Below are 26,019 nucleotides of genomic sequence, written 5' to 3' on the forward strand. Positions count from 1 at the left end.
TTGTGGGAGAGGTTTAAGTCCCGTCAATCTGAAGGCCAGATGCTCTGTTTGCAGGTTGTTTGGTCGTCTCATGATGGAAGCCCCATTGATCACAGACAACGCCACTCACATCCTCAAGCGATACTGTCAGGACCCGGTAGGTTGTCATCTTGTCTCGCCTGTGTTTGATGTTTCACACACCTTGAAAAAGAAGACAAATAATGCATGAATGGTGCTTGTGTATCGCTAGACAGTTCAAGGAATGTTTCGAAATTCCATGGCCAACTAGACGTAGGAATGCCAGCATGTGTACGACAGTTAACATCAATCTTTGGGTCTGACTAGACATAGGAATGGCTGTGTGTGTACTGTATGTGTACTGTGTGTGTACTGTGTGTGTACTGTATGTGTACAGTGTGTGTGTGCTGTATGTGTACAGTATGTGTACTGTATGTGTACTGTATGTGTACTGTATGTGTACCGTATGTGTGCTGTATGTGTACTGTGTGTGTACTGACCGCCTCCGTGGTCTTGTGGTAGAGCGTCCGCCCGGAGAGCGGAAGGTCCAGGGTTCGATCCCGGGCCGCGTCATACAAAAAGACGTTAAAAGATTGTACTTGTTGTTACCCTGTCTGGCGCTCGGCATTAAGGGGCTAAAACAAGGACTGGTCGGCTCAGAGTCAGTATACTGTGTCTGAGTGGGGTATTCATGTTAAACTGCGGCATGGTATCTCAGTGAGCTAGCACTATAAATCGGCATCAGTCCGGACTAGTACAAGCAGCCACACACACACATACACGTGCATGCACGTCGCTATATAAGTGCAATAATCTTGGACGCGATGTTAAACCCAATTTCACCTCACCTCACCACTGTGTGTGTACTGTATGTGTGCTGTATGTGTGCTGTATGTGTACTGTATCTGTACTGTGTGTGTACAGTGTATGTACTGTATGTGTACAGTGTGTGTGCTGTATGTGTACAGTGTGTGTACTGTATGTGTACTGTATGTGTGCAGTGTGTGTACTGTATGTGTACAGTGTGTACAGTGTATACTGTATGTGTACAGTGTGTACTGTATGTGTGCTGTGTGTGTACTGTGTGTGTACAGTGTGTGTACTGTGTGTGTACTGTATGTGTACTGTGTGTGTACTGTGTGTGTACTGTGTGTGTACTGTATGTGTGCTGTATGTGTACTGTGTGTGTACTGTGTGTGTACAGTGTGTGTACTGTGTGTGTACTGTATGTGTGCTGTATGTGTACTGTGTGTGTACTGTGTGTGTACTGTATGTGTACTGTGTGTGTACAGTGTGTGTACTGTGTGTGTGCTGTATGTGTACTGTGTGTACTGTGTGTGTACTGTGTGTGTACTGTATGTGTACTGTGTGTGTACTGTGTGTGTACTGTATGTGTGCTGTATGTGTACAGTGTGTACTGTATGTGTGCTGTGTGTGTACTGTGTGTACAGTGTGTGTACTGTGTGTGTACTGTGTGTGTACTGTATGTGTACAGTGTATGTACTGTATGTGTACAGTGTGTGTACTGTATGTGTACAGTGTATGTACTGTATGTGTACAGCGTGTCTACTGTATGTGTGCTGTATGTGTACTGTATGTGTACAGTGTGTACTGTATGTGTACAGTGTATGTACTGTATGTGTACTGTATGTGTGCTGTATGTGTACAGTATGTGTACTGTATGTGTACAGTGTGTGTACTGTATGTGTACAGTGTGTGTACTGTATGCTGTATGTGTACAGTGTGTGTACTGTAGGTGTACAGTGTGTGTACTGTATGCTGTATGTGTACAGTGTGTGTACTGTAGGTGTACAGTGTGTGTACTGTATGTGTACTGTGTGTGTACAGTGTGTACTGTATGTGTACAGTGTGTGTACCGTATGTGTACTGTATGTGTACAGTGTATGTACTATATGTGTACAGTATGTGTACTGTTTGTGTACTGTGTATGTACAGTGTGTGTACTGTAGGTGTACAGTGTGTGTACTGTATGTGTGTTGTGTGTGTACAATGTGTGTACTGTAGGTGTACAGTGTGTACTGTATGTGTGCTGTATGTGTAGTGTGTGTACTGTATGTGTACAGTATGTACTGTATGTGTGCTGTAGGTGTACTGTGTGTGTACTGTAGGTGTACTGTAGGTGTACTGTGTGTGTACTGTAGGTGTACAGTGTCTGTACTGTATGTGTACAGTCTGTACTGTATGTGTGCTGTATGTGTACAGTGTGTGTACTGTATGTGTACAGTCTGTACTGTATGTGTGCTGTATGTGTACAGTGTGTGTACAGTGTGTGTACTGTATGTGTACTGTATGTGTACTGTATGTACTGTATGTATACTGTATGTATAATATATGTGTACTGTATGTGTACTGTACAATCTTTCAGGGCTGTCTAGACATAACAATCATTCTCTTTCAGATTAAATCCTCCTTGGGGCACTTATTGCATTTTCCTGGCTCAAGAAAATCTACATGACATAGTTGTAACCATTTTCCTTAATAAAAATTGTTACCACACAAAAAACTTTGTTTTTGTATGATATACGTCCACCCTTATGGTGCCTCACCCTCCACGGCGCGTCACGCCAAGGGAAGCAACTCTCACCCAAATCACTTTCCTTATGTCATCTGACAAAGACAGACGTGCTGTTTTTTTCAAGACAATATAAAGACAAGATAATCGTTCGTACAAGAACCATGGCAGACCAAACTGTATGTATGGTACATTTCTTTCATGCAAAGGCGTAATACATCGCATTGTAAAGTTATAAAGTTGTAATTATGTGACACGTGTACGATACCTTTGAAATAAGGCCGTCGTAGCGTCCATTTTGTAGTGCCACGTATGATATATGTAACACCAGGGCCATCAAAAACGGCTTCGGTTTTTTAATCTATATCATCGGGCTTTAGCCTACAATCTTTTCCTTTAAATAAACCCAAGGTGGTGTGTTAATTATTTTAAATTACACTTACCTTTTTTACGGGTTTTCTACACCTTCGCGCGTAACACGCCCACTTTGGTGTTATAATTATACTACGACATTGGCTATTAGTATCGCGTTACCAATCGCATTCTAAATTACGCCTTTGCTTCTAGTTACACAATTTATGCACGTATCTTTCCGATCTTTCAATCGCACTGATACACTTTATTACCCTTCCCGCCAAACTCAAAAATTACGGTCTTTTTTACAGACCTTCAAACTGTGTACGGGGTGCTCGGCTTCGATTCCCCCCCAAGACAGGCATGATACCTGCATAAAGTGTTTGGCCGAAGACGGGCATGACGATGGGTCATGCCCGATCTGTGTTGCATTTACACCACGGGCGCAAAAAAAGAGAAATGTGGACCTCTTACACTTTAAGGGTCTATTGAAGGCGGGGGTGGACATTAGATCGGCAAAGACCGCCCCGCCCCCCTCAAAAAAAGTAAGAAAGGGTAAAAAGGCAGCTGAGACTGTCTCCTCCGCTCCCTCCCCGGGGGCCGGGGGAGAAGGCTCTAGGGTCCCCGTCACAATCACTGCACCCTCTCCTGCACCGTCTTTGGCAGACATCTCTGCCTTGTTGAGGTCGCAGATGGCGTCGATGATGGAGGAGGTAAAGTCTCAGCTCCGAGAGGAGTTGCGGACCGAGCCTTCCCCGTTGTCGGCGCCGGACGCGGCTTCGAGACCTAGTGATATGCCCGGCGTCGGCCGAGGCAGGCCACTTGGTCTCGGGGACGAACTCAGACCGGGCTTCGGCGCCGGCTCGAGGTCGCTCCCCAGCGGAGGGGTGGCGGGCACTGGCCCGTTCACTACCGACGCACAGTTCTCCCTAGCGGAGCCAGACGCCTCTTCCGAGGCCGAGGCTTCCTCTAGCGGATTTCTAGCCCAGAGCCAGGTGGGTTCCCTTGAACCCCCGGCACCTCGGGACCGGGACTCGGCTTCGGGCCGGGTGCAGCCCGGGGATGCGAAGGCCCAGGCCTTCGGGCGTCCCCTTCCGACTTCGTCTGCCTCTTCTCTCGGGGAAGAGTCGATTAATTTCGGCTCGGAATCGAGAGAGGAGGAGTGGATGGAGGAGGGGGGAGACGACTCGGAGACCTCGGGAATATTTTCCTTCGTTTCCTCGTTGAGGCATGTACGGGACAAGATTGTCCAGGTACTGCCTCAGGTGGCTGCGCCCATGCCCCAGTCGGATCCGACTGAGTTCCGCCTTCCGGGGGACGCTTTTGCTCCGAGCAAGGTGCCCCAGGTGCGGCTCCGTATTCTGTCTTCATTGGTGCATGAAGTCATCAACCCTCTGTTGTCGGGTGCCCGCAGGAAGTTCGACCTGCCCGAACTTATTAAGCGGTACCCGTTAGCAGAGGATGGTGATTTTGAGGTACCGGTGGTGGACGAATGCGTCTGGACCTCCGTTACCCTGGGGGGGTCTTCGACCCCCAACTTGGCTAAGGTCAAGCAGGGCCGGCGGTTGCCACCCTTTCCCGCGTGCGGTACGGAGCTGAAGGCTGCTTACGTTTGCTTCGAGGAGCAATATCGTAACGCATGTCAGCAGCTCCGGGTGTCCGTACACTCCGCTTATCTGTCGGCCGTACAGAGGGAGTTAGCGGGAGAGGGGCCGGACGACTCTTCGGAGTTGGCCGCGCAACTTACGGAGGTACATAGTCATCTTGCGAGGGACGCTATTCGTAGCTGTGCCTCGCAGATGATGTGCGCAGTCATGGGCATGCGCAGGCTGTGGATGTCGGTATCCAAATACTCGGCTTCCACACGCCAGGATCTACTTGCTTTGCCTTATAAGATGGGTGCCACCCTCTTCCCTGGGGCTCAGCAGGTGGTCCGAGAGGCCGCACAGTTGTATGCCTCCATCAAGGATTCTAAGGCCTTGTTGGAGGTACCATGCGTTAAACCGCGTAAGCGGACCTCTCCACTTGCTTCCTCCTACGCTGACGCGCCGGGTCAGAAGTCTGCACCTGCTTGGAAGCAGCCGCTTCCTTCAGGTAAGGGCGCCGGGAGGAGCAAGAGAGGCAGGGGCCGGGGCAGGGCAGCTGGTCGAGGCCAGCAGCCTTTTCGCGGGGCCGGGAACCCATCGGGTTCCCATTAGCGCCCGAAGCGCCCCGGGCGGACCCACGGTCGCATGTTTTCGAACTGCCGACAGCCGGGGTCTGCTGCCTCAAGCCGGATGTCCCCGTAGGCGGCCGACTGGCTCTATTCCTGCAGGAATGGGAGACAGTCACATCCAATCCCTGGACCCTGTCCTCTCTAAGGGATGGCCATTTGCCTCGGTGGAAACATCATCCGCCCCCCTTCTCCGGGATAAAGCACACTGCTACCCTGCTACCCTGGAGAGGGCGGAATTCCTCCGTGCCGAGGTCGACGCACTTCTTATGAAGGCTGCGATCGAACCGGTTCCCGTGGGACAGGAAAGCGAGGGCTTCTACTCGACATATTTCCTAGTCACCAAAAAAGACGGAGGGTTCAGGCCTATTCTCAATCTGAGAAGGCTGAACAAACTTATAGAGGTACCGTCCTTCAGGATGGAGACACTGCGCTCGGTGATCTCAGCTGTCGAGACCGGAGAATGGCTAACGTCAATAGACCTAAAAGACGCCTATCTCCACGTACCCATACACCCCGAGTTCAAGAAATACCTCAGGTTTTCTTTCGACGGGAGGTGTTATCAGTTCAGGGTTCTACCATTCGGGATCGCTACAGCCCCGAGGGTGTTCACCAAGCTGATGTTGATTCCCGCCCAAGTGGCCAGGTCAAAAGGTCGGTTCTGCCATCCGTACCTCGACGACTGGTTACTAAGAGCTCTATCGCAATCCCTGAGTCAGATAGCTACACAACAAGTGATAGATCTTCTGATCACTCTAGGGTGGATAGTCAATCTCAAGAAGTCAGATCTGAGCCCTACTCAGAATCTAGTCTTCCTAGGGGCGAATTTCAACACGGTGAGCGGACTTGTATCTCTGTCACAAGATCGCATTACCAAGGTCAGAAGTGTTACTTCCCAGTTCCTTCTGTCCGCCAGTCACACTGCTCGTACATGGCTCCAGTTACTGGGCAACATGGCGGCGACAGTGGATGTGGTTTGGCGGGCGCGCTTGAGAATGAGACCCATTCAACAAGCGCTCCGTCGACTTTGGGTGAACTCGGAAGATCTCGAGACTGTTCTCGAGACTCCGCAGTGGCTCAATGCACACCTTCAGTGGTGGACCGAGGTCGGGAATCTGTCCCGGGGGCTCCCCCTCGACACTCCCGTGCCGTCTCTCACAGTTCAAACAGACGCGTCACTCTCCGGCTGGGGAGGCGTTCTGAACGATCACACTGCCTCGGGACTATGGTCCCAGCAGGAGATCAAACTGCATATCAATGTGCTAGAACTGAGAGCGGTCAGGTTGGTGTTCCAACGCTTCCTGGATCTGCTTCGTGGCCAAGTGGTGCGTCTAGAGATGGACAACCAAACGGCGATGACTTACATCCGGAAGCAGGGGGGAACGGTGTCTCCGTCGCTTCTCCAAGAGACGTGGCAGTTCCTCCTATGGTGCGACTCACACGTTATCAGGGTGCTACCTGTTTATCTCCCGGGGGTAGACAACGTCCGTGCGGACGCTCTGTCTCGCCGGATCCTCGCTCCTCACGAGTGGAGGCTCGACCCGGGGATATTCGGGATTATCTCCCAGTTATACGGGTCGTTCCAGGTGGATCTGTTTGCGTCTGGGGTGAATCACCAGACACCAACGTTCTGCTCCCGAGTCCCCGACCCGAGGTCGGTGGCACCGGACGCCTTCCAGCTAGATTGGACGGACAGAATACTGTGGGCATTCCCCCCAGTACCTCTGATTTCCAAGGTCCTGTCTCAGCTAGCCACTCTGCCTGCGCGACTACTTGTGCTCCTGGCACCCCTTTGGTCGGCGCAGAGTTGGTTTCCAGTCATACTCTGGTTTCTGGCTCAGCCTCCTGTTCTATTACCTTTACGACCGGACCTCCTATCCCAGAACGAGGCCCTCCACCCGAATCCCAGGATTCAGTGGGTGGCTTGGCCACTGTCCGGAATCGCCTCCAGGAGAGCGGTATTCCTGCACGAGTTGCAGACACAATACTGGCTTCGCAGAGGGATTCGACAAACGTTCAGTACGAGGATAGATGGGCCTGCTATGCGCGCTGGTGTGTCGATAGAAGGATTGCAGATCCCTTTTCTGCAGATCTCGTAGCCGTACTTGAGTTCCTCCAGTCGCGACTAGATGTCGGCCTGGCCGCATCGACAGTCCGGGGGTACTCTACAGCTATCGCTGCCTTTCACGTCCCCGTCGACGGGGCACTTTTGGGTGCGCACCCATTAGTGCAGCGTTTTTTAGCAGGTGTGGACAGGATCCGACCGCCTGTCCGGCGGATCAGTCCCCCTTGGGAATTGTCAATCGTTCTTGATTGGCTGTCCGGTCCTTCTTTTCGGGATCTGTCGTCTCTCTCTCTTCAGCTGTTGAGCTGGAAGACGGCGTTCCTTGTGGCGGTAACGTCCGGCAGACGGGTAGGCGACATTCACGCAATGTCAGCCGATCCCGAACTAACTGTCTTTCACCGGGACAGGGTCAGTATTCGCCTGCCGGACTCTTACCGTCCTAAGGTCGCACACGCCTTCCACGTGACGGCTCCTATTGAGCTACCTGCTCTTTCACAGCCTTCCTCGTCGGGGACCACTACAAGACATGCTCATGTCTTGGATGTCCGCAGGACCCTTAAGTCCTATATCAGCAGAACTAAGGGTATCCGTAAGGATAATCAACTATTTTGCTGTTATGGCGGTAGGAAGGCTGGCTCACCTGCGAGCAAACAAACTATCTCGCGGTGGATAGTCTCTACTATATGTACGGCGTACACGCTTCAAGGCAGGGACCCCCCTACCAAGTTGAAGGCTCATTCGGTTAGAGCAGTGGCTACGACACAAGCGTATGCTGCGGCTCTGCCCATTGAGGAGATCTGCTCCGCGGCTATTTGGAGCCAGCCGAGCACGTTCATCAAACATTACCAACTCGACAAACACTCAAGCGAGCGTGCTCGGTTTGGTCAGTCAGTTCTCCGAACTGGGCAAAGTACTACATCTCTAGCCGATTGAGCCTTCGAGATTTTAGACCGCCCGGACCGGTTATAACACTGCTCAGTAACGGTCCGGATTTTATCTTCTACGGTCGATACAATACCAGCCATTACTAGTCGATAATCATCGTAATTGCACATGCACTCCTTCGATTACGGGGACCCTCTGGCCTAGCTCTGTGCGGGTTTATAGTCTCTCGTGATCTGTGCCCCCAATATCACTTGTTCAAAAAAGTGGGTGGGGTGGGGGGTGTGTGTGTCTCGAGTTCTCGATATGATGAGCCACAAAGAATGGCTCTTTTCATTGTTATGGTCGATAACGCCATGTCTCCAGCCCCCGCCTTTCGACGGTGGTGCCTCACGATAAGGTTGGTTCCATTTATTGAACTCTTGTTTATTCATTGAAATAATCAAAATACGATGTATTTTATGCACGCTTGTTGCTGACGGATGCCACTTCCTAGATTATCTTTAGGAGTCTATCTTGATGCAATAAGTGCCCCAAGGAGGATTTAATCTGAAAGAGAATTTTACAAACCTGTAGAGGTTATGAATTCTCTGATGAAATCCTCCTTGGGGCACGGCCACCCGCCTCCCCACATTCCGTCAGCATTAGACATATGGAAAGTGATTTGGGTGAGAGTTGCTTCCCTTGGCGTGACGCGCCGTGGAGGGTGAGGCACCATAAGGGTGGACGTATATCATACAAAAACAAAGTTTTTTGTGTGGTAACAATTTTTATTAAGGAAAATGGTTACAACTATGTCATGTAGATTTTCTTGAGCCAGGAAAATGCAATAAGTGCCCCACGGGATTTCATCAGAGACTTCATAACCTCTACAGGTTTGTAAAAATCTTTCAGGCTCGGCTTGACATAGGGATGGCAGTGTTGAAGGATCTGATTCTGATGAGGCCATCCCAGAGACTGCGGTTCCTGGACGTCCTTCTAGATCTGACATCCCACTATGAGGCGGATGTGAGTATTTTCCCACTCTAGTCTTTGTTCTTGTGTTATTTCTCATCTCTCACTTCGCTCAGTCGTCACAGCCCAATGGCGCCTCCAGGATCTCCCAGGATCTCCCAAAAAATGTTTAAGAACACGCTTTTTTTTCATATGACTATAGTTAATCTGCCAAATTAGGGTGTTTTTTAAGCTTCTTAGTAGTATACATAGTAATATCACTTGCAATGCGTATCAGCATTCCCAATGATAATCATCAGGAAACGAGGGAATTTGGATAAATGGGGTCCACTGTATCAGGGTTTCACTGTATCAGGGGTCCACTTTAACAGGGGTCCACTGTAACAGGGTTTCACTGTAACAGGGTTTCACTATAACAGGGTTCCACTGTGACGGGACCACTGTGACACGTTTCACTGTAATGGGACCACTGTGACAGGGTTTCACTGTAATGGGACCACTGTGACAGGGTTTCACTGTAATGGGACCACTGTGACAGGGTTTCAATCTAATGGATCCACTGTGAAGGGTTTCACTGTAATGGGACCACTGTGACAGGGTTTCACTGTAATGGGACCACTGTGACAGGGTTTCAATCTAATGGATCCACTGTGAAGGGTTTCACTGTAACAGGGGTCCACTGTGACAGGGTTTCACTGTAATGGGTCCATTATATCAGGGTTCCACTGTGACAGGGGTCCACTGTATCAGGGTTCCACGGTGACAGGGGTCCACTGTGACAGGGTTTCACTGTAATGGGTCCACTATATCAGGGTTCCCCTGTGACATGAGTCAACTGTGACAGGGGACCACTTAGACAGGGTTTCACTGTAATGGGTCCACTGTGACAGGGTTTCACAGTAACAGGGGTCAACTGTAACAGGGTTTCACTGTAATGGGACCACTGTATCAGAGGTCCACTATAACAGGGATCCACTGTAACTGTACCACATAAGCCCTGTTTTATCACTCACCACACAGGAACAATATATCCAACTCTGGAACCAAGCGGTGACCAGTCTGATCTTGTGTTGTCCTGGTTCTCTCACACTGGTTGTCTGAACATACAGAACCATGTTGTTTCCACACATGACGTGGCACTTGACCCAAAAGTATCCAAATCATGCAGAGCTTGTCTCTCCCATTAATGCTTCCTACTTTACTGACCACCATGACTGATGTAGCTGTTGCCATGGTTATGGCGCCAAACACCAGTCAGACACGATCAGTACATTGATCCTATCGCAATACAAAGTAAAACTTTCGTGGCATGTATTTTCATTAGTTACTAGATCATGAAGTCTTTGATCTGGTAGTTGTTCTAAACTCACTGCTGTTGTTTCAGGTTCGTAACATGGCAATTGAGACAACCAAAGAGTTATATAATAAACCCAGCATGCAGTCACCAGTTGAGGTAAGTAGATACTGGAGAGTGTTAATCTGGACAGGGAGATTGTGTTACATGTGTCAGTATTCACCAGTAGACAAACAAGTGTGACTTGATAAGTATGCTGATGCCAGAAAAATTACAGAAAGATGGATATTGTGATTTGTTCGTATTTATTTATTGTTTTTCTTTTTTTTTATACCAGAAATATGCTCTAGTTCACTTGAAGAAGTTGTTGCTGCCACGGCCGCCACCGTCAGACTCCAACCAAACCATCCGTGTCCTCCGTTCCACACTCTCAGGTCGGGAAATAAATTTGGAAAAAAAATTGAAGTGTTGTAGTATATTGTCCATATTGTAGTCCATGCAGCTGTTATATACATGGTTTCAGTACATGAGGTTAACTCTGCTTGTAAGTGACTGTGTTCCAGTTTAATCATACGTACCTTGTTTTGGCCGATTTTGACAGAAGCTTGACAGTTGACAGCCATTTGTTTACTTGCCAATGGTACTATCTTCACACAACTGCCTTTGAATTGTTTGCTGAAAACAAAACTAAGGGCCCTTTTGGGGGGACTCTCGAAAAACCGATTTCCCAAAGCTTGATGTTTCTTGGGTTTTGTATACACAACCAGTACACACTGAAAATTGATTTTGTGCAAATACTGGGTTGTTATCACAAATATCCGGGTTAATAAATTATGTGTTTCATTGTTGTCATTAAAGAGTGTTTCTCCCACAGTGGACATCATAGAGCACTGGACAGAGGATGTGATCAAGTCTCACCTGTATCTCTACCTGGGGCTCCTCCCGTCCAACCACAGACTCATACACGAGTAAGTCAAACCACAGACTCATACACGAGTAAGTCAAACCACGGACTCATACACGAGTAAGTCAAACCACGCACTCATACATGAGTAAGTCAAACCACAGACTCATACACGAGTAAGTCCAACCACAGACTCATACACGAGTAAGTCAAACCACGCACTCATACATGAGTAAGTCAAACCACAGACTCATACACGAGTAAGTCCAACCACAGACTCATACACGAGTAAGTCAAACCACAGACTCATACACGAGTAAGTCAAACCACGGACTCATACACGAGTAAGTCAAACCACAGACTCATACACGAGTAAGTCAAACCACAGACTCATACACGAGTAAGTCAAACCACGCACTCATACATGAGTAAGTCAAACCACAGACTCATACACGAGTAAGTCCAACCACAGACTCATACACGAGTAAGTCAAACCACAGACTCATACACGAGTAAGTCAAACCACGGACTCATACACGAGTAAGTCAAACCACAGACTCATACACTAGTAAGTCAAACCACGGACTCATACACCAGTAAGTCAAACCACGGACTCATACACGAGTAAGTCAAACCACGGACTCATACACGAGTAAGTCAAACCACGGACTCATACACGAGTAAGTCAAACCACGGACTCATACACGAGTAAGTCAAACCACGGACTCATACACGAGTAAGTCAAACCACAGACTCATACACGAGTAAGTCAAACCACGGACTCATACACGAGTAAGTCAAACCACGGACTCATACACGAGTAAGTCAAACCACAGACTTATACACGAGTAAGTCAAACCACAGACTCATACACGAGTAAGTCAAACCACGGACTCATACATGAGTAAGTCAAACCACAGACTCATACACGAGTAAGTCAAACCACAGACTCATACACGAGTTGGTCAAACCACAGACTCATACACGAGTAAGTCAAACCACAGACTTATACACGAGTAAGTCAAACCACAGACTCATACACGAGTAAGTCAAACCACAGACTCATACACCAGTAAGTCAAACCACAGACTCATACACCAGTAAGTCAAACCACAGACTCATACACCAGTAAGTCAAATCACAGACTCATACACGAGTAAGTCAAACCACAGACTCATACACCCTGAGTCAAACCACAGACTCATACACGAGTAAGTCAAACCACACTCATACACCAGTAAGTCAAACCAGACTCATACACCAGTAAGTCAAACCACAGACTCATACACCAGTAAGTCAAACCACGGACTCATACACCCTGAGTCAAACCACAGACTCATACACGAGTAAGTCAAACCACAGACTCATACGCCCCTAAGTCAAACCATAGACTCATACATGAGTAAGTCAAACCACAGACTCATACATCCTGAGTCAAACGACAGACTCATTCACCCCTAAGTCAAACCACAGACTCATACACCCCTAAGTCAAACCACAGATTCATACACCCTGAGTCAAACCACGGACTCATACACCCCTAAGTCAAACCACAGACTCATTCATGAGTAAGTCAAACCACAGACTCATACGCCCCTAAGTCAAACCACAGACTCGTACACCAGTTGGTCAAACCACAGACTCATACATGAGTAAGTCAAACCACGGACTCATACACCCCTAAGTCAAACCACAGACTCATACATGAGTATGTCAAACCACAGACTCATACGCCCCTAAGTCAAACCACAGACTCATACACCCGTAAGTCAAACCACAGACTCATACACCCATAAGTCAAACCACAGACTCATACACCCGTAAGTCAAACCACAGACTCGTACACCAGTAAGTCAAACCACAGACTCATTCACCCATAAGTCAAACCACAGACTCGTACACCAGTAAGTCAAACCACAGATTCATACACCCGTAAGTCAAACCACAGACTCATTCACCCATAAGTAAAACCACAGACTCATACACCAGTAAGTCGACCCACAGACTCATTCACCCATAAGTCAAACCACGGACTCATACACCCGTAAGTCAAACCACAGACTCATACACCCGTAAGTCAAACCACAGACTCATACACCCATAAGTCAAACCACAGACTCATACACCCGTAAGTCAAACCACAGACTCATTCACCCGTAAGTAAAACCAGACTCATTCACCAGTAAGTCAAACGACCGACTCATCCACCCGTAAGTCAAACCACAGACTCATACACCCGTAAGTCAAACCACAGACTCATTCACCCGTAAGTCAAACCACAGACTCATACACCCGTAAGTCAAACCACAGACTCATTCACCCGTAAGTCAAACGACCGACTCATCCACCCGTAAGTCAAACCACAGACTCATTCACCCGTAAGTCAAACCACAGACTTGTACACCCGTAAGACAAACCACAGACTCATTCACCCGTAAGTCAAACCACAGACTCATCCACCAGCATAGACTCATGCATGAATAAGTCCCTCATGTTCCACCAGTGAATCAAACCACAAACAACAGAGTCTTAACCAACCAGTGTGTGCAAATACTGACAGCCTCTGTGTGTTTTAGGTTGGCCAACGTGTACACCGCCACCTCCGCTGACATCAAGCGAACCATTCTGCGAGTCTTGGAGATACCGGTAAGTTGTTGCTGTCTTGCTACTACCAACTGGACTTTCAGTTTGTCCGTGATGTGTCTACAATAATGAACTGGCTTGTGTCTTAGAGATGTTAAGTCTGTGTCAACATGATGACTTCTTTGGGGGGCATTTTGTAAACGATTGTTCCAGAAAATATGGGAATGAAAACAATTACCTCAGATGTTTCAACCAAAATATCTGCCAGATGTCATCACCATGATCCCATTGCATTTGTCTCTCATTGTTCAGTAGCTTTAAGTATTGCTATTGATTAGGAATGTCATCGTATATTGCGATATCGATATCAGTAAAATGTTTATGTTAAGGCTGTATTGATTAATTTTTTAATGTTGATACATGATTAATAATTCACTTCCACAGATATGTTTGCATATGTCAAAATAAGATGGACAATGAGAAGGCAGAACAGTAAATTTTATGTTTTTAACCAAGTTCATACATAGCATTAAATTGATTAATTGCAGGTCTACATAGGTGATTTTTATTTATACACATACAGAATAATTAATTATATTATCAATTGATTATCAATACCCCATGGGGATTCTGGGTTAGAATATGCTTGTTGTTAGGCTCGGTAGCTTGTCATCATTCCCATGCATCGTTGCTCACACAATCAATCACAGGATTGTCTAGTCCATTATTTACAGGTCACTTTCATATGGCTGGAATATTGCAGAGTGCAGCATTAAACAACAAACAAACAAACAAACAATAAACAAACAAACAACATGTTGACACTAAGAGTTCCACTCACTGACCCCATACTGTAGATGTGACGGTGTTGCAGGTGAAGGGGATGGGGATGCAGTCGCCGGAGCTGCTGACGATGGTGGAGAACTGCCCCAAGGGAGCCGAGACGCTGGTGATGAGGGTCATCCACATCCTCACAGACAAAAGTAAGCAGACACTGGACCCCGGGGCATTTGTCATGAGTTCTCCAATATGTGGACATGAAATATGCTGCCTCAAGTTTATCAGCATGGTCGCCATGGGGATTCCGGGTTAGAATTTGTTCCCAGCAAGCGATGCAGGTTGTAAGGTGACCAAAAGGATCAGGTGGTCAGACTCGGTTGATTGCGTGTCATCGTACCCAGACAGTGTGACTCGTTGCTCACAATATCAATCACTGGGTTGACTGGTCCAGACTCACTTATATACAGGTCGTTGTCCTGTAGCTGGAGTATTTCTGATTGTGACGTTAGAGTGAGTGAGTGAGTTGGGTTTAACGCCGCTTTTAACAGTATTCCAGTTATATCACGGGGTGTCAGCTTAATGTGGGAGGAAAGCCCGAAGTGATGCAGGTCTTAGACGTTTACCACTTCGGTGAAACCCACGAGCACGGGTATGGTGCTGACAAACCTAGAAACATAATCGGGGCGAACTGGGATTCGAACCCACAATCATAGGTTTCTGGTGTGCCCAAGGGACGCAACACTGCACAGCAAATTGCAGTGCCTTAGCCGACTGGGCCACCCGCGCCCCCTGTGACGTTAGACAACAAGCAAACAAAAAATCAACATGTGACTGACCTCTGGTTTATCAGTGGAGAACCAACAGGAAAGAGGAAGTCTTTCAACAACTTTGTCTGCAGGATTCCTTGGTTTTTTGCAAATACTATTTACCTATCCATGATGGACCATGTGTGTGTGGCCCAGTCATCTACCGGTTAGGTGCCGCAATCTGTTGTGCAGAGTTCCGCGTTAATATGTTTCTAGGTCTGTCAGCACATGGGTTTCATCAAAATAGTCTGAGACCTGTAATTTCCCCTCACAAACTGGATGTATACTGAGACTCAGGATGCTTGTTTGACTACATTTGGGATAGGATGTTGAGGGATTGTTGCTCATGCTGTCAACCACTGGTCTGACTTGGACAGACCCAAATACTTCCTGACTGCAATGATAATGTTTGAATAGGACACAGTGACAGAAAGAGTATTGACCCCTCACTCATTCACTGTGGTAAGTTTTGTGTCAGAAGTTTTCACCTGTTGAAGAGTGGATGTTAATGTTATGGCGTATTTTTCACAGAATGTTCTACACAATGTGGTAAGAACACAGAGAAGTAAGCAGGTATATGCCATACATATAAGTATTGCTGTCTTCTCTTTGAAAGCTTTGCCGTCTTCGGAGCTGGTGGAGAGAATTCGTGACCTGTACCAGAAACGCGTCCCGGACGTCCGGTTCCTCATTCCAGTCCTCACCGGACTCACCAAGGTGGGAATCATGCCAGCAGGGATTTGTGTCAGAAAAACATTATCATGCTATAATTATCTTTTGGCTTGCCAGTGATATAGTCACTAAGATTTCAATTGCTCCAGGACCTCTCACATCGCTAGATCTATGGAGAGTAAGTAATTATTATGTTGCTTTTCAGGTTGAGGTCATCAGTGCTCTGCCCAAACTAATCAAGCTGAATCCAATGGTTGTGAAAGAAGTTTTCCACCGACTAATGGGGGGATACGGTATGTATTCGGGGGGGAGGAGAGATACGGTATGTACCAGTGGGGGATACGGTATGTAACAATAGAGGGTACAGTATGTATCGGGGGGGGGGGGGATTATGTATCATCTGGGATATCGTACGTATCATAGGAAATGTGGTACTATTCTCGGGTATATGTTATGTATCAGGGGGATATGGTACATATCATGGGGGATGTGGTACATATCTTGGAGGATACGTTATGTATCATTGGGGATATGGTACGTATCTTGGGGGATGTGGTACATGTCTTGGGGGATACATTATGTATCATGGGGGATATGGTTTGTAACATGAGGGGATACAGTATGTATCCTAGGGGATATAGTATGTATTATGTGGTACGCATCATGGGGGATGTGGTATATGTCTTGGGGGATACATTATGTATCATGGGGGATATGGTTTGTAACATGAGGGGATACAGTATGTATCCTAGGGGATATAGTATGTATTATGTGGTACGCATCATGGGGGATGTGGTACATGTCTTGGGGGATACATTATGTATCATGGGGGATATGGTTTGTAACATGAGGGGATACAGTATGTATCCTAGGGGATATAGTATGTATTATGTGGTACGCATCATGGGGGATGTGGTACATGTCTTGGGGGATACATTATGTATCATGGGGGATATGGTTTGTAACATGAGGGGATACAGTATGTATCCTGGGGGATATAGTATGTATTATGTGGTACGCATCATGGGGGATGTGGTACATGTCTTGGGGGATACATTATGTATCATGGGGGATATGGTTTGTAACATGAAGGGATACAGTATGTATCCTGGGGGATATAGTATGTATTATGTGGTACGCATCATGGGGGATGTGGTATGGAACATGGGGAATATGTGCTTCAATATTTGTCAAAGTGCTGTTATTTATTGATGGTACCAAAACTGTGTCTCTCAATTCCAAATCTGGGTACCAGGGTATCAGCGGATTTACATAAAGTGTGCGTACCAATTTTTACATTTAGACTTTTATAAATGCAAAAACATATTGAAGTCAATTCTAGTGAATAAACACAAAAAATAATAACTTCACTCACTTATTTAACCTTAAGCCTGCTTAATTGTTTTATCATAAGGCGCTGTAAAGAGGGTGGACGATTTCAAACAGTCGGTGATTCATTAAACAAGGTGCAATTAAAGAAGCAAACTACTGAAAGTGTTGATATTTTGCAAGCTGAGCATTTATATATACCTCATGTAACTTACGTGTTATTGCGAGTTTCATTTGGGGGTTTCCTTCGACTATGCGCCTGTCGACAGGGTTCGACAGTAGCATTGAGAGCATTAATCACAAACATCTGTACACAGCATTGAACAATACAAAATCAGTGACAGCATTCAACACAATGTAAGAAGACCCAACCCAGTTTATTATCAGCCAATCAGGAAACAATAGACATTGAGTGGGCATTGTCTGGTTTCTTTTTGCTTTATGAAACAAACGCAAAACGAATTGCCTGGATAGCCAAATGTCAAAAGATCTCTCACAATTAATTTAGTTACTGATAAATTGAATGATGTAGCTTATTCCTGAGGCCTCGTTTCTTCCTGCCAGGCGACAGCACGGCCAGCTACACGTCCCCCCTCACACCGGCTGAGTTGCTGGTAGCCCTCCACAACATCGACCCCGCCAAGTGTGACATGAAGACCATCATCAAAGGTAGGTCTCACCCTTGAGTGTGTTCAGACCATACCCGTGCCCGTGGGTTTCACCGAAGTGGTAAACGTCTGAGACCTGCATCACTTCGGGCTTTCCTACCACATTAAGCTGACACGCCGTGATATAACTGGAATACTGTTAAAAGCGGCGTTAAACCCAACTCTCTCTCTCTGAGTGTGTTCAGTGATAAATGGTGACCACAATTATTGGTGATGAGGTGGAGAACAGTACATTTAATCCTAGAGTGTAATATGTACGACAGTCTGTAAGAGTTACTGCCCTTGATGTGCTAGTTGTAACGTAAACAAATGTAGCGATGTGTGCCTCTATTCCAGCGGCCAACCTGTGCTTCAGTGAGAAGATGATCTACACCCAGGAAGTGTTGGCTATAGTCATGCAGCAGCTGATGGAGCAGACACCGCTGCCAACGTTGCTGATGAGGACAGTGCTGCAGTCACTGTCAATGTACCCACGACTCATTGGCTTCGTCATGAACATCCTACAGAGACTCATCATCAAACAGGTAGGGAGTCGGTGAAATCCTTGTAGTTAACTACCCGAGACATGTGAGCATCATATTTGGATATCAGTATATACTTTTGATGATGTACACATTTTTATTATCTGAGGTTATGAGACAGAAAGATGTGCTTGACTCCGGTTTCAGACTCATGGCTATAGTGTCCCACTGGGCACAGGAGATCTTTGATACTGAAAGAAACTGATGTGTTCTTGAGGTGAAATATTGCATTTCTGAAGTCGAGACTGTTGTTGAAATTTTCAAATAGATATTTCCAAACATTTTCTTGATGTTAAACATTAATTTCCAAAAACTAGAGGTTTTTGTGTGGACTCGGGCCTCGTACATTGTGCTACAATTATTGTTACTCTCACACATTAACACGGCCTGAATACATTGACAGCACTCTGTATGTGCCGTAATCTTGAACATTTTGTTAAACCATTTCATCTCCCTCACTCCCTCACTCCCTCACTCCCTCACTTACTCACTCACTCACTCACTCACTCCATCACTCACTCACTACACTCACTCACTCACTCACTCACTCACTCACTCACTCGCTCACTGTTGCTAGGTGTGGAAGCAGAAGAAGGTATGGGAGGGGTTTGTCAAGTGCTGCCAGCGCACCAAGCCCCAGTCCTACCAGGTTCTCCTGCAGCTCCCGGCCTCCCAGCTGAAGAACGCCTTCGAGATCTGCCCCGACATCCGCGAGCCACTTCTGTGTCATGTTAAAGCATTCACTTCACAACAGGTACGAAAGGACACATTCATCAAGTTTGCTGTTTTTGCACTCATCAGACTTCTGTTAGTTGTTCTCTCCAGCAGTATCATGGTGATGTCATAACTGGGATAAAAAACAACTTGTGATGTCATAACCGGGATATAAACCCCTTGTGAGTCATAACTGGGATATAAGCCCTTTTGCGAGGTCATAACTGGAATATAAACCCCCTTGTGAGTCATAACTGCGATATAAACCCCTTGGGTAGTCATGACTTGGATATAAACCCTTTGTGAGGTCATGACTGGCATTTAAACCCCTTGGGGAGGTCATGATTTGGATATATGGAGGTCATAACAGGGATATTTACCCTTTGTAGCAGTGTGATTGGATGACATTAAAGGTCAAGGTCACTCAGTGTTAGTTGGGCTTCGAGAAGCACAAGTGCAACTGGGATATAAGCCCTTTTGAGAGTTCATAATCGGAATATAAACCCTTTGTGAGTCATAACTGCGATATAAACCCCTTGGGTAGGTCATGACTTGGATATAAAACCCCTTGTGAGGTCATAGCTTGGATAGAAAACCCTTTGTAAGGTCATAACTGGGATATAAACCCTTTGTGAGGTCATGACATGGATATAAAACCCTTTATGAGGTCATAACTGGCATATAAACCCCTTTGGGGAGGTCATGACTTGGATATAAACCCTTTGGGATGGTCATAACTGGGATATAAACTCCTTGTGAGGTCATAGCTTGGATATAAATCCCTTTGTAAGGTCACAACTGGGATATAAACCCTTTGTGAGGTCATGACTGGCATTTAAACCCCTTGGGGAGATCATGACTTGGATATAAACCCCTTGTGAGGTCATAACTGGGATATAAACTCCTTGTGAAGTCATAGCTTGGATATAAACCCTTTGTGAGGTCATAACTGGCATATAAACCCCTTGGGGAGGTCATGACTTGGATATAAACCCCTTGGGATGGTCATAACTGGGATATAAACTCCTTGTGAGGTCATAGCTTGGACATAAACCCCTTGTGAGGTCATAACTTAGATATAAAACCCTTTGTGAGGTCATAACAGGGATATTAACCCTTTGTGGCAGTGTGATATGGTGACTTCATACTTCACACCAAGTTTGCAGCAAGTAATGGTCTGGCATGTGATAGGATGATATTGAAGGTCAAGGTCACTCTGTGGTTGGGCTTCAAGAAGCTTAAGTGCAAGGGAACGTGATTATTTATTTTGGAATTTGATGAAACTTAGTATATGATCTCTTAGGTAGGATCTCGGTTGCATCAAGACCTCCATATAAGGGCAAGGTCACTACAGGTCAAATTATGAAATAAGGTAAAAAATTCAGGAAATTTCCAAACCAGAAGTAAGGTCACTAAACCAGAAGTGCATATAATTGTCTTATCAGTGTTGTTAGAGGCATAGTACTTTCAGTTTTAAAGTAAGACATAAGACAAACACTTTTCTTGTTTGCTATGGGGAGCACGGGTGACCCAATCGTCTAAGGCGCCACTTTTTGCTGTGCAGAGTTGCATCCCTTGGGCACGCCAGAAACCTATGATTGTGGGTTCGAATCCCGGTTCACCCCGATTATGTTTCCAGGTTTGTCAGCACCACAACTGTGGTTTCACCGAAGTGGTAAAAGTCTGAGACCTGCATTACTTCGAGCTTTCCTCCAACATTAAGCTGACACGCCGTGATATAACTGGAATACTGTTCAAAGCGGCGTTAAACCCAACTCACTCCCTCACTCACTCACTTGTTTGCTATGTGATTTTGCGACTTGTGTCTTCAGCAAGCCCACATCCCGAAGGGCATCATGACGGTGCTGGAGACAGACCCACTGGAGGAGCAGCGCAAAGCCGAAGCCGCGCGTGTTGAGGCCGAGAAGAAGGCCAAGCAGAAAGAGGAAGAGGAAACATTTGTCAAGTTAGAAGCTGAGCGAATAGCTCGGGAGAGGGCGGAGAAAGAAAAAAGCGAAAAGGAGAAAGCAGATAGGGAAATGAGGGAAAAGGAGAAATTGGAAAAAGAGAAATTGGAAAAAGAGAAACAGAAGGCAGAGAGAGACAAACTGGAGAGAGAGAAGAAAGAAAAGGAGAAATTAGAAGTGGAGAAGAAACAACAGTTGGAGAGAGAACGGAAGGAGAAGGAAGAGCAGGAGAAGGCTATAAAGAAGGAGAAGCAAGATGAAGAAGAAAAGCAGAGGCGAGAGAAAGAAAAGGAAGAAGTAAGGAAAAAGAAAGAAAGGGAAGAAAAGCTGGCAGTGGAAAAAGCCGAAAAAGACAGATTAGAACAAGAAAGAACTGAAAAGGAGAGGTTGAAGAAAGAGAAAGAGAGACAAGATAAAATGGAGAAGGAGAAAAAAGAGAAAGAGAGGCAAGATAAAATGGAGAAAGAGAGGCAAGATAAAATGGAGAAAGAGAGGCGAGATAAAATGGAGAAAGAGAGAGAGGAAAAGGAAAGACAAGAGAAAGAAGCAAAGGAGAGACAAGAGAAGGTGAAAGAAGAAGAGAAGTGTGTGGAGGAAGAGACGGTGAAAGAGGAGCTGAAAGAGGAGCTGACCGATGAAGGGATGAAGGTGCTGGATGAAGTTGGAGAAGATGACGAGCCACAAGTGGAGCCCAAGTCTGAGGTGAGGAAGATGTAGTTACATGGATTAACTGAACATATAAAAATATGATCGGAATAGCGAGGAAAAACTCAAAGTAATGAGAAAATAATTGAAATTTTTCAAAAATATAATCAAAATAACAAGGAAAAACTTAAAATTTCAAGCAAATAAACAAATAATTGAAATAACAAAATACTTTGATTTAAAAATAAATATGTATGCTACCAAAGGGGCACTATTAATTTTTTTCTAGTTTTCTAGGTGTGGGTAACCCTGTGTTCTAAAGCAAAAAAGCGGTATTAAACCCAACTTTCTCACTCACTCTATAGCAAAGCAAACCACTGTGCAGAGATGTGTCCCTTTTCTTCCATAATCTGCTGGTTGTGGGGTTGATTCTTAGATTTGCCCAAGTTGTGACTGATGTTGGTTTGTTGGGGCCTCAATGGGCTTTACCTCAGATTAACTTCTTTGATAGGCATTTAGAAGTTGGAGTACTAAGTAAGGATAAGAATTTATGGATGAACAACTTCTTTATTACAATTAAGAGCTTGATAACAGTGTTAGAACCTACACCGAAACACTTGCTTGATAACGGTGTTAGAACCTACACTGTAACACTTGCTTGATAACGGTGTTAGAACCTACACCGAAACGCCGCTCTTAATTGTAATACGGAAGTTCATCCATAAATTCTTATCCTTACTTATTTAACTCAGATTGCATAACTGAAATCCTGTACACCCCTCATACTGCTCGCTGTGACCCTATGGGGAGGGGAGTCCAGGCTTGAACTGATCCCAAGCAACCTATGCTGGCAGAGAAATGTTGACATGGGAGCTGTGTGCTCTGTGTGCAGGTGTCAGAGGAGGGTGGGGCCAGCACAGAGACGGAGGCCATGGAGACAGCGGAGAGCTCCCTGGGGGAGGGGTCACTAGACCTGGGGGAGCAGGGCGGCGGCAGTCAGGAGGAGGCGATGGACACCCAGGAGGAGGAGGAACAGGTGGGTACTGCGGGTCAATGAGAGGGACTGGTGGTGGTACCTGGTGACGGTAGGGCTGCAAACTCCCAACAACAAGGGAGTTAACTCCAAGTCCAGTTTCCACACTTGCCGAATTGGGATAGAATTTCTGGGCTTGATCGTAGCGCCACCAGTGACTATTACCAGTTATGTCCCTTCTATGCCCCTATGACCAATCAGTTTCCACCTCTCATATCACTTGCATTTGCTTCAAACAAAATGGCGCACCCAGCCAAGCTGATCTGATCGATAATCAAGATCTATACTGTAATAAAACGTGTCTTACCTTGTGAAGTGCATCAAATAATGTGAGCACCTTGATTAAGAACATGAAAAGATAAGGAAAAATGACAGTACACATCCTTTGCAGATCCTGCAGTTAACTGAAATCTACATGTTGAGATCCATGTTGTTTACAAACCCCAAGTCGTTTTTGATACGCGATTTTGATTGGGCTATGCATAGACTCAGTCCAGCCAAAATATGACTCCATAATTCCAGCCTAGCTCGGCAAGGGTAGAAACTGGACTTTTTACCCTAAGTTAACTCCCTTGCCTCAGGAAGATGGTCAGGGTGCGGTAGCTTAGGTGGGTAACTGGTGTGGCCAACTAGTATGAATGTGATTGAACCAAGACGTTGTCATTCTATATGAGTCCCATTATGTCTTCATTGTTTGACATTTGTTCTATACATACTGGCTTTGTACGGGATTGACTAAAAGAGGTTTGAAGGAATGGGGAGGAACATGGCAATATTCTTTTCTGTATATTATTGTTTTTGTTTCGTTGACTTTCTTCAATGTTTTGTCCACAGGCTCCAGCAGAGAAGAAAGCGGGTCGAAGTCGTAGAGGTCGTGGCGGGAAGGCTGCACCCAAAACCTCACCGGTCACAAGGAGAAGCTCTCGCACCAAGAAATCATGATACCCCGAGTGTCAGTGATTACCACAGAATAGTGTATATATACTGGATGGAACAGACAGATTTACTGATGGACAGTGCGGTTCTGTTGAGGGAACAGAGAGGCTTTACTGATGTAACAGAGAGGCTTTACTGTTGGAAAAGTGGGACTTTGTTGATTTAACAGCGAAGCTCTGTTGATGGAACATTGGTGCATGGTTCCGGTGTGTGTAGAGAAATCAATGGCAAGTTACTGTACAGAGAATGGATGTTGATGATGTGGTGCAAATGGTTTATGTTTTTCTGATTATATAGAGGGTTGTTGAGCAAGAGCTGCTCATTGTTGAGAATATGAATCAGCAGTGCTATCAACTGTACATTCCTGAGACCACTTCATCTATGAACCAGTCAAGAAGAAAAGGTACAATATTTCTGGGATCTAAGACTAAAATCAAAGAAAAATATTGTGTAGTTCATCTTTCCCGTTTAGTTGTTCATCGTAAAATCATTGTGATCGATCCAGCACCTTCTGTTTCATGTTGTTTTGTTCGTAGATTCAAGTGTCCCATCATGTTATCATCTTGTTACAAATCATCTCACGCACACAATCGTGCACACACTCGCGCACACACTTGCGTGATTTCTTGTGTGAAGGTGCCAACCCCACATCTCTAGTCAGCTGGCATTTACCTTGGCATCTAGTTTAAGAAGTCTTAAGACATAAGGGACACAGCTGTACAAGTAAATAAGATGGGGATAGAATGCCTGACCATGCGTGCTCATAAGCTTAGGGCTAAGTAATTGATTGGTTTCGTGCTCATAAGCTTAGGGCTAAGTAATTGATTGGTTTCGTGCTCATAAGCTTAGGGCTAAGTAATTGATTGGTTTAGTGCTCATAAGCTTAGGGCTAAGTAATTGATTGGTTTCGTGCTCATAAGCTTAGGGCTAAGTAATTGATTGGTGTGTCACCCTTTGGAAAAAAAATGAAAACTAAATTTCAACATTGAAATATTGGCATCCACATACCAGATAAACATTTCATGGCATCCGGTGTACAGCACCGCGGCATCCGGAATACCACTTAACAGGGCTTGGCATCCGGTGTAGCATTAGGGGCTTGGCATTCGGTGTACCATTAGGGGGTTGGCATCCGGTGTACCATTAGGGGGTTGGCATCCGGTGTAGCAGTAGGGGGTTGGCACCATCTTGTATGTGTTATCTGACTAGCTCTGTAATGACTGCTTGTAATATTTGCACATTTGCTGCTATTGTCATGTCAACAACTGTCGATTTATGTTTATCTTATGTTTCCATGGTGATGTACAGAGTACTGTTATGTATGGAGTAACATACAGTGAAATAAAATACAGAAATGTGGAACTTGTGTGTTGTGATGTGCATATAGCTGCCAACTGGTACAATATCTTTGGAAACCTTCTTTTTTTTTTTTTCTTTATCAAATGGCACCACCATCACACCATGTTCTCACTTCATGTGCTTATACATCTTGGGCAGTCAGGTAGGCTAGTGGTTTAAGCGGTTGCTCGTCACGCCGAAGACCCGGGTTCGATTCCCCAAAGGGGTAAATTGTGTTAACCCCATTTCTGGTGTCCCCCGCTATGATATTCCTGGAATATTGCCAAAAGTGGCATAAAACCATACTCGCACGCTCACTCTTGCACATCTGCATACCCTTGAGTATCCCATTAGAATAGGTCTTCAGCAACCCATGCTTGCTATAAAAGGCGATTATGCTTGTCATAAGAGGCAACTAACAGGATCAGGTGGTCAGGCTCGCTGGCTTGGTTGATGCATGTCATCGTAACCCAATTGCGTGAATTGATGCTCATGATGTCAATCACTGGATTGTCTGGTCCATCTTGTTTGTTTACTGACCGCTGTCATATACCTGGAATATTGCTGAGTGCAGAGTTAAACAACAAACAAACAAAACATCTGCATACCCATCAGTTGTCATGTTATGGTCTGACATGGAAGGTGAAGGTCACTGATGAAATATGTGTCAATTTGTTATCAGGATAAGTTGAGAAATTTTGACACAGATTTGACCAAATGTCTGATAAAATTTAGGTAGGTAACTTTGTTTTGCGGTCAAGGACATGGTCAAGTGACTATATTCGGGTAGCCTAGTGGTTAAAGCATTGGCTCCTCATGCCCGGGGTTCGAT

The 26,019-nt window shown here is 45.8% G+C and overlaps 1 protein-coding gene across 1 annotated transcript in view; it reads left to right on the forward strand.

Annotated features, from left to right (window-relative positions):
- Positions 1-25,211, forward strand: part of LOC124140700 (symplekin-like) — a 46,007-nt gene extending 20,796 nt beyond the window's left edge. The window contains exons 19-33 of the mRNA XM_046508394.2: positions 55-136; positions 8,938-9,051; positions 10,382-10,450; positions 10,629-10,725; positions 11,166-11,259; positions 13,772-13,841; positions 14,653-14,761; positions 15,981-16,081; positions 16,242-16,329; positions 17,930-18,034; positions 18,370-18,557; positions 19,132-19,308; positions 21,101-21,937; positions 22,773-22,916; positions 23,748-25,211. Coding sequence (XP_046364350.1) covers positions 55-136; positions 8,938-9,051; positions 10,382-10,450; positions 10,629-10,725; positions 11,166-11,259; positions 13,772-13,841; positions 14,653-14,761; positions 15,981-16,081; positions 16,242-16,329; positions 17,930-18,034; positions 18,370-18,557; positions 19,132-19,308; positions 21,101-21,937; positions 22,773-22,916; positions 23,748-23,855 — 2,383 coding nt within the window. The 3' untranslated portion in view covers positions 23,856-25,211. The remainder of the gene's footprint in view (positions 1-54; positions 137-8,937; positions 9,052-10,381; positions 10,451-10,628; positions 10,726-11,165; positions 11,260-13,771; positions 13,842-14,652; positions 14,762-15,980; positions 16,082-16,241; positions 16,330-17,929; positions 18,035-18,369; positions 18,558-19,131; positions 19,309-21,100; positions 21,938-22,772; positions 22,917-23,747) is intronic.
- Positions 25,212-26,019: the final 808 nt, after the last annotated feature.

This window comes from Haliotis rufescens, unplaced genomic scaffold, assembly GCF_023055435.1.
Source record: "Haliotis rufescens isolate VD_foot unplaced genomic scaffold, xgHalRufe1.0.p SCAF_51, whole genome shotgun sequence".
Lineage (NCBI taxonomy): Eukaryota > Metazoa > Mollusca > Gastropoda > Lepetellida > Haliotidae > Haliotis > Haliotis rufescens.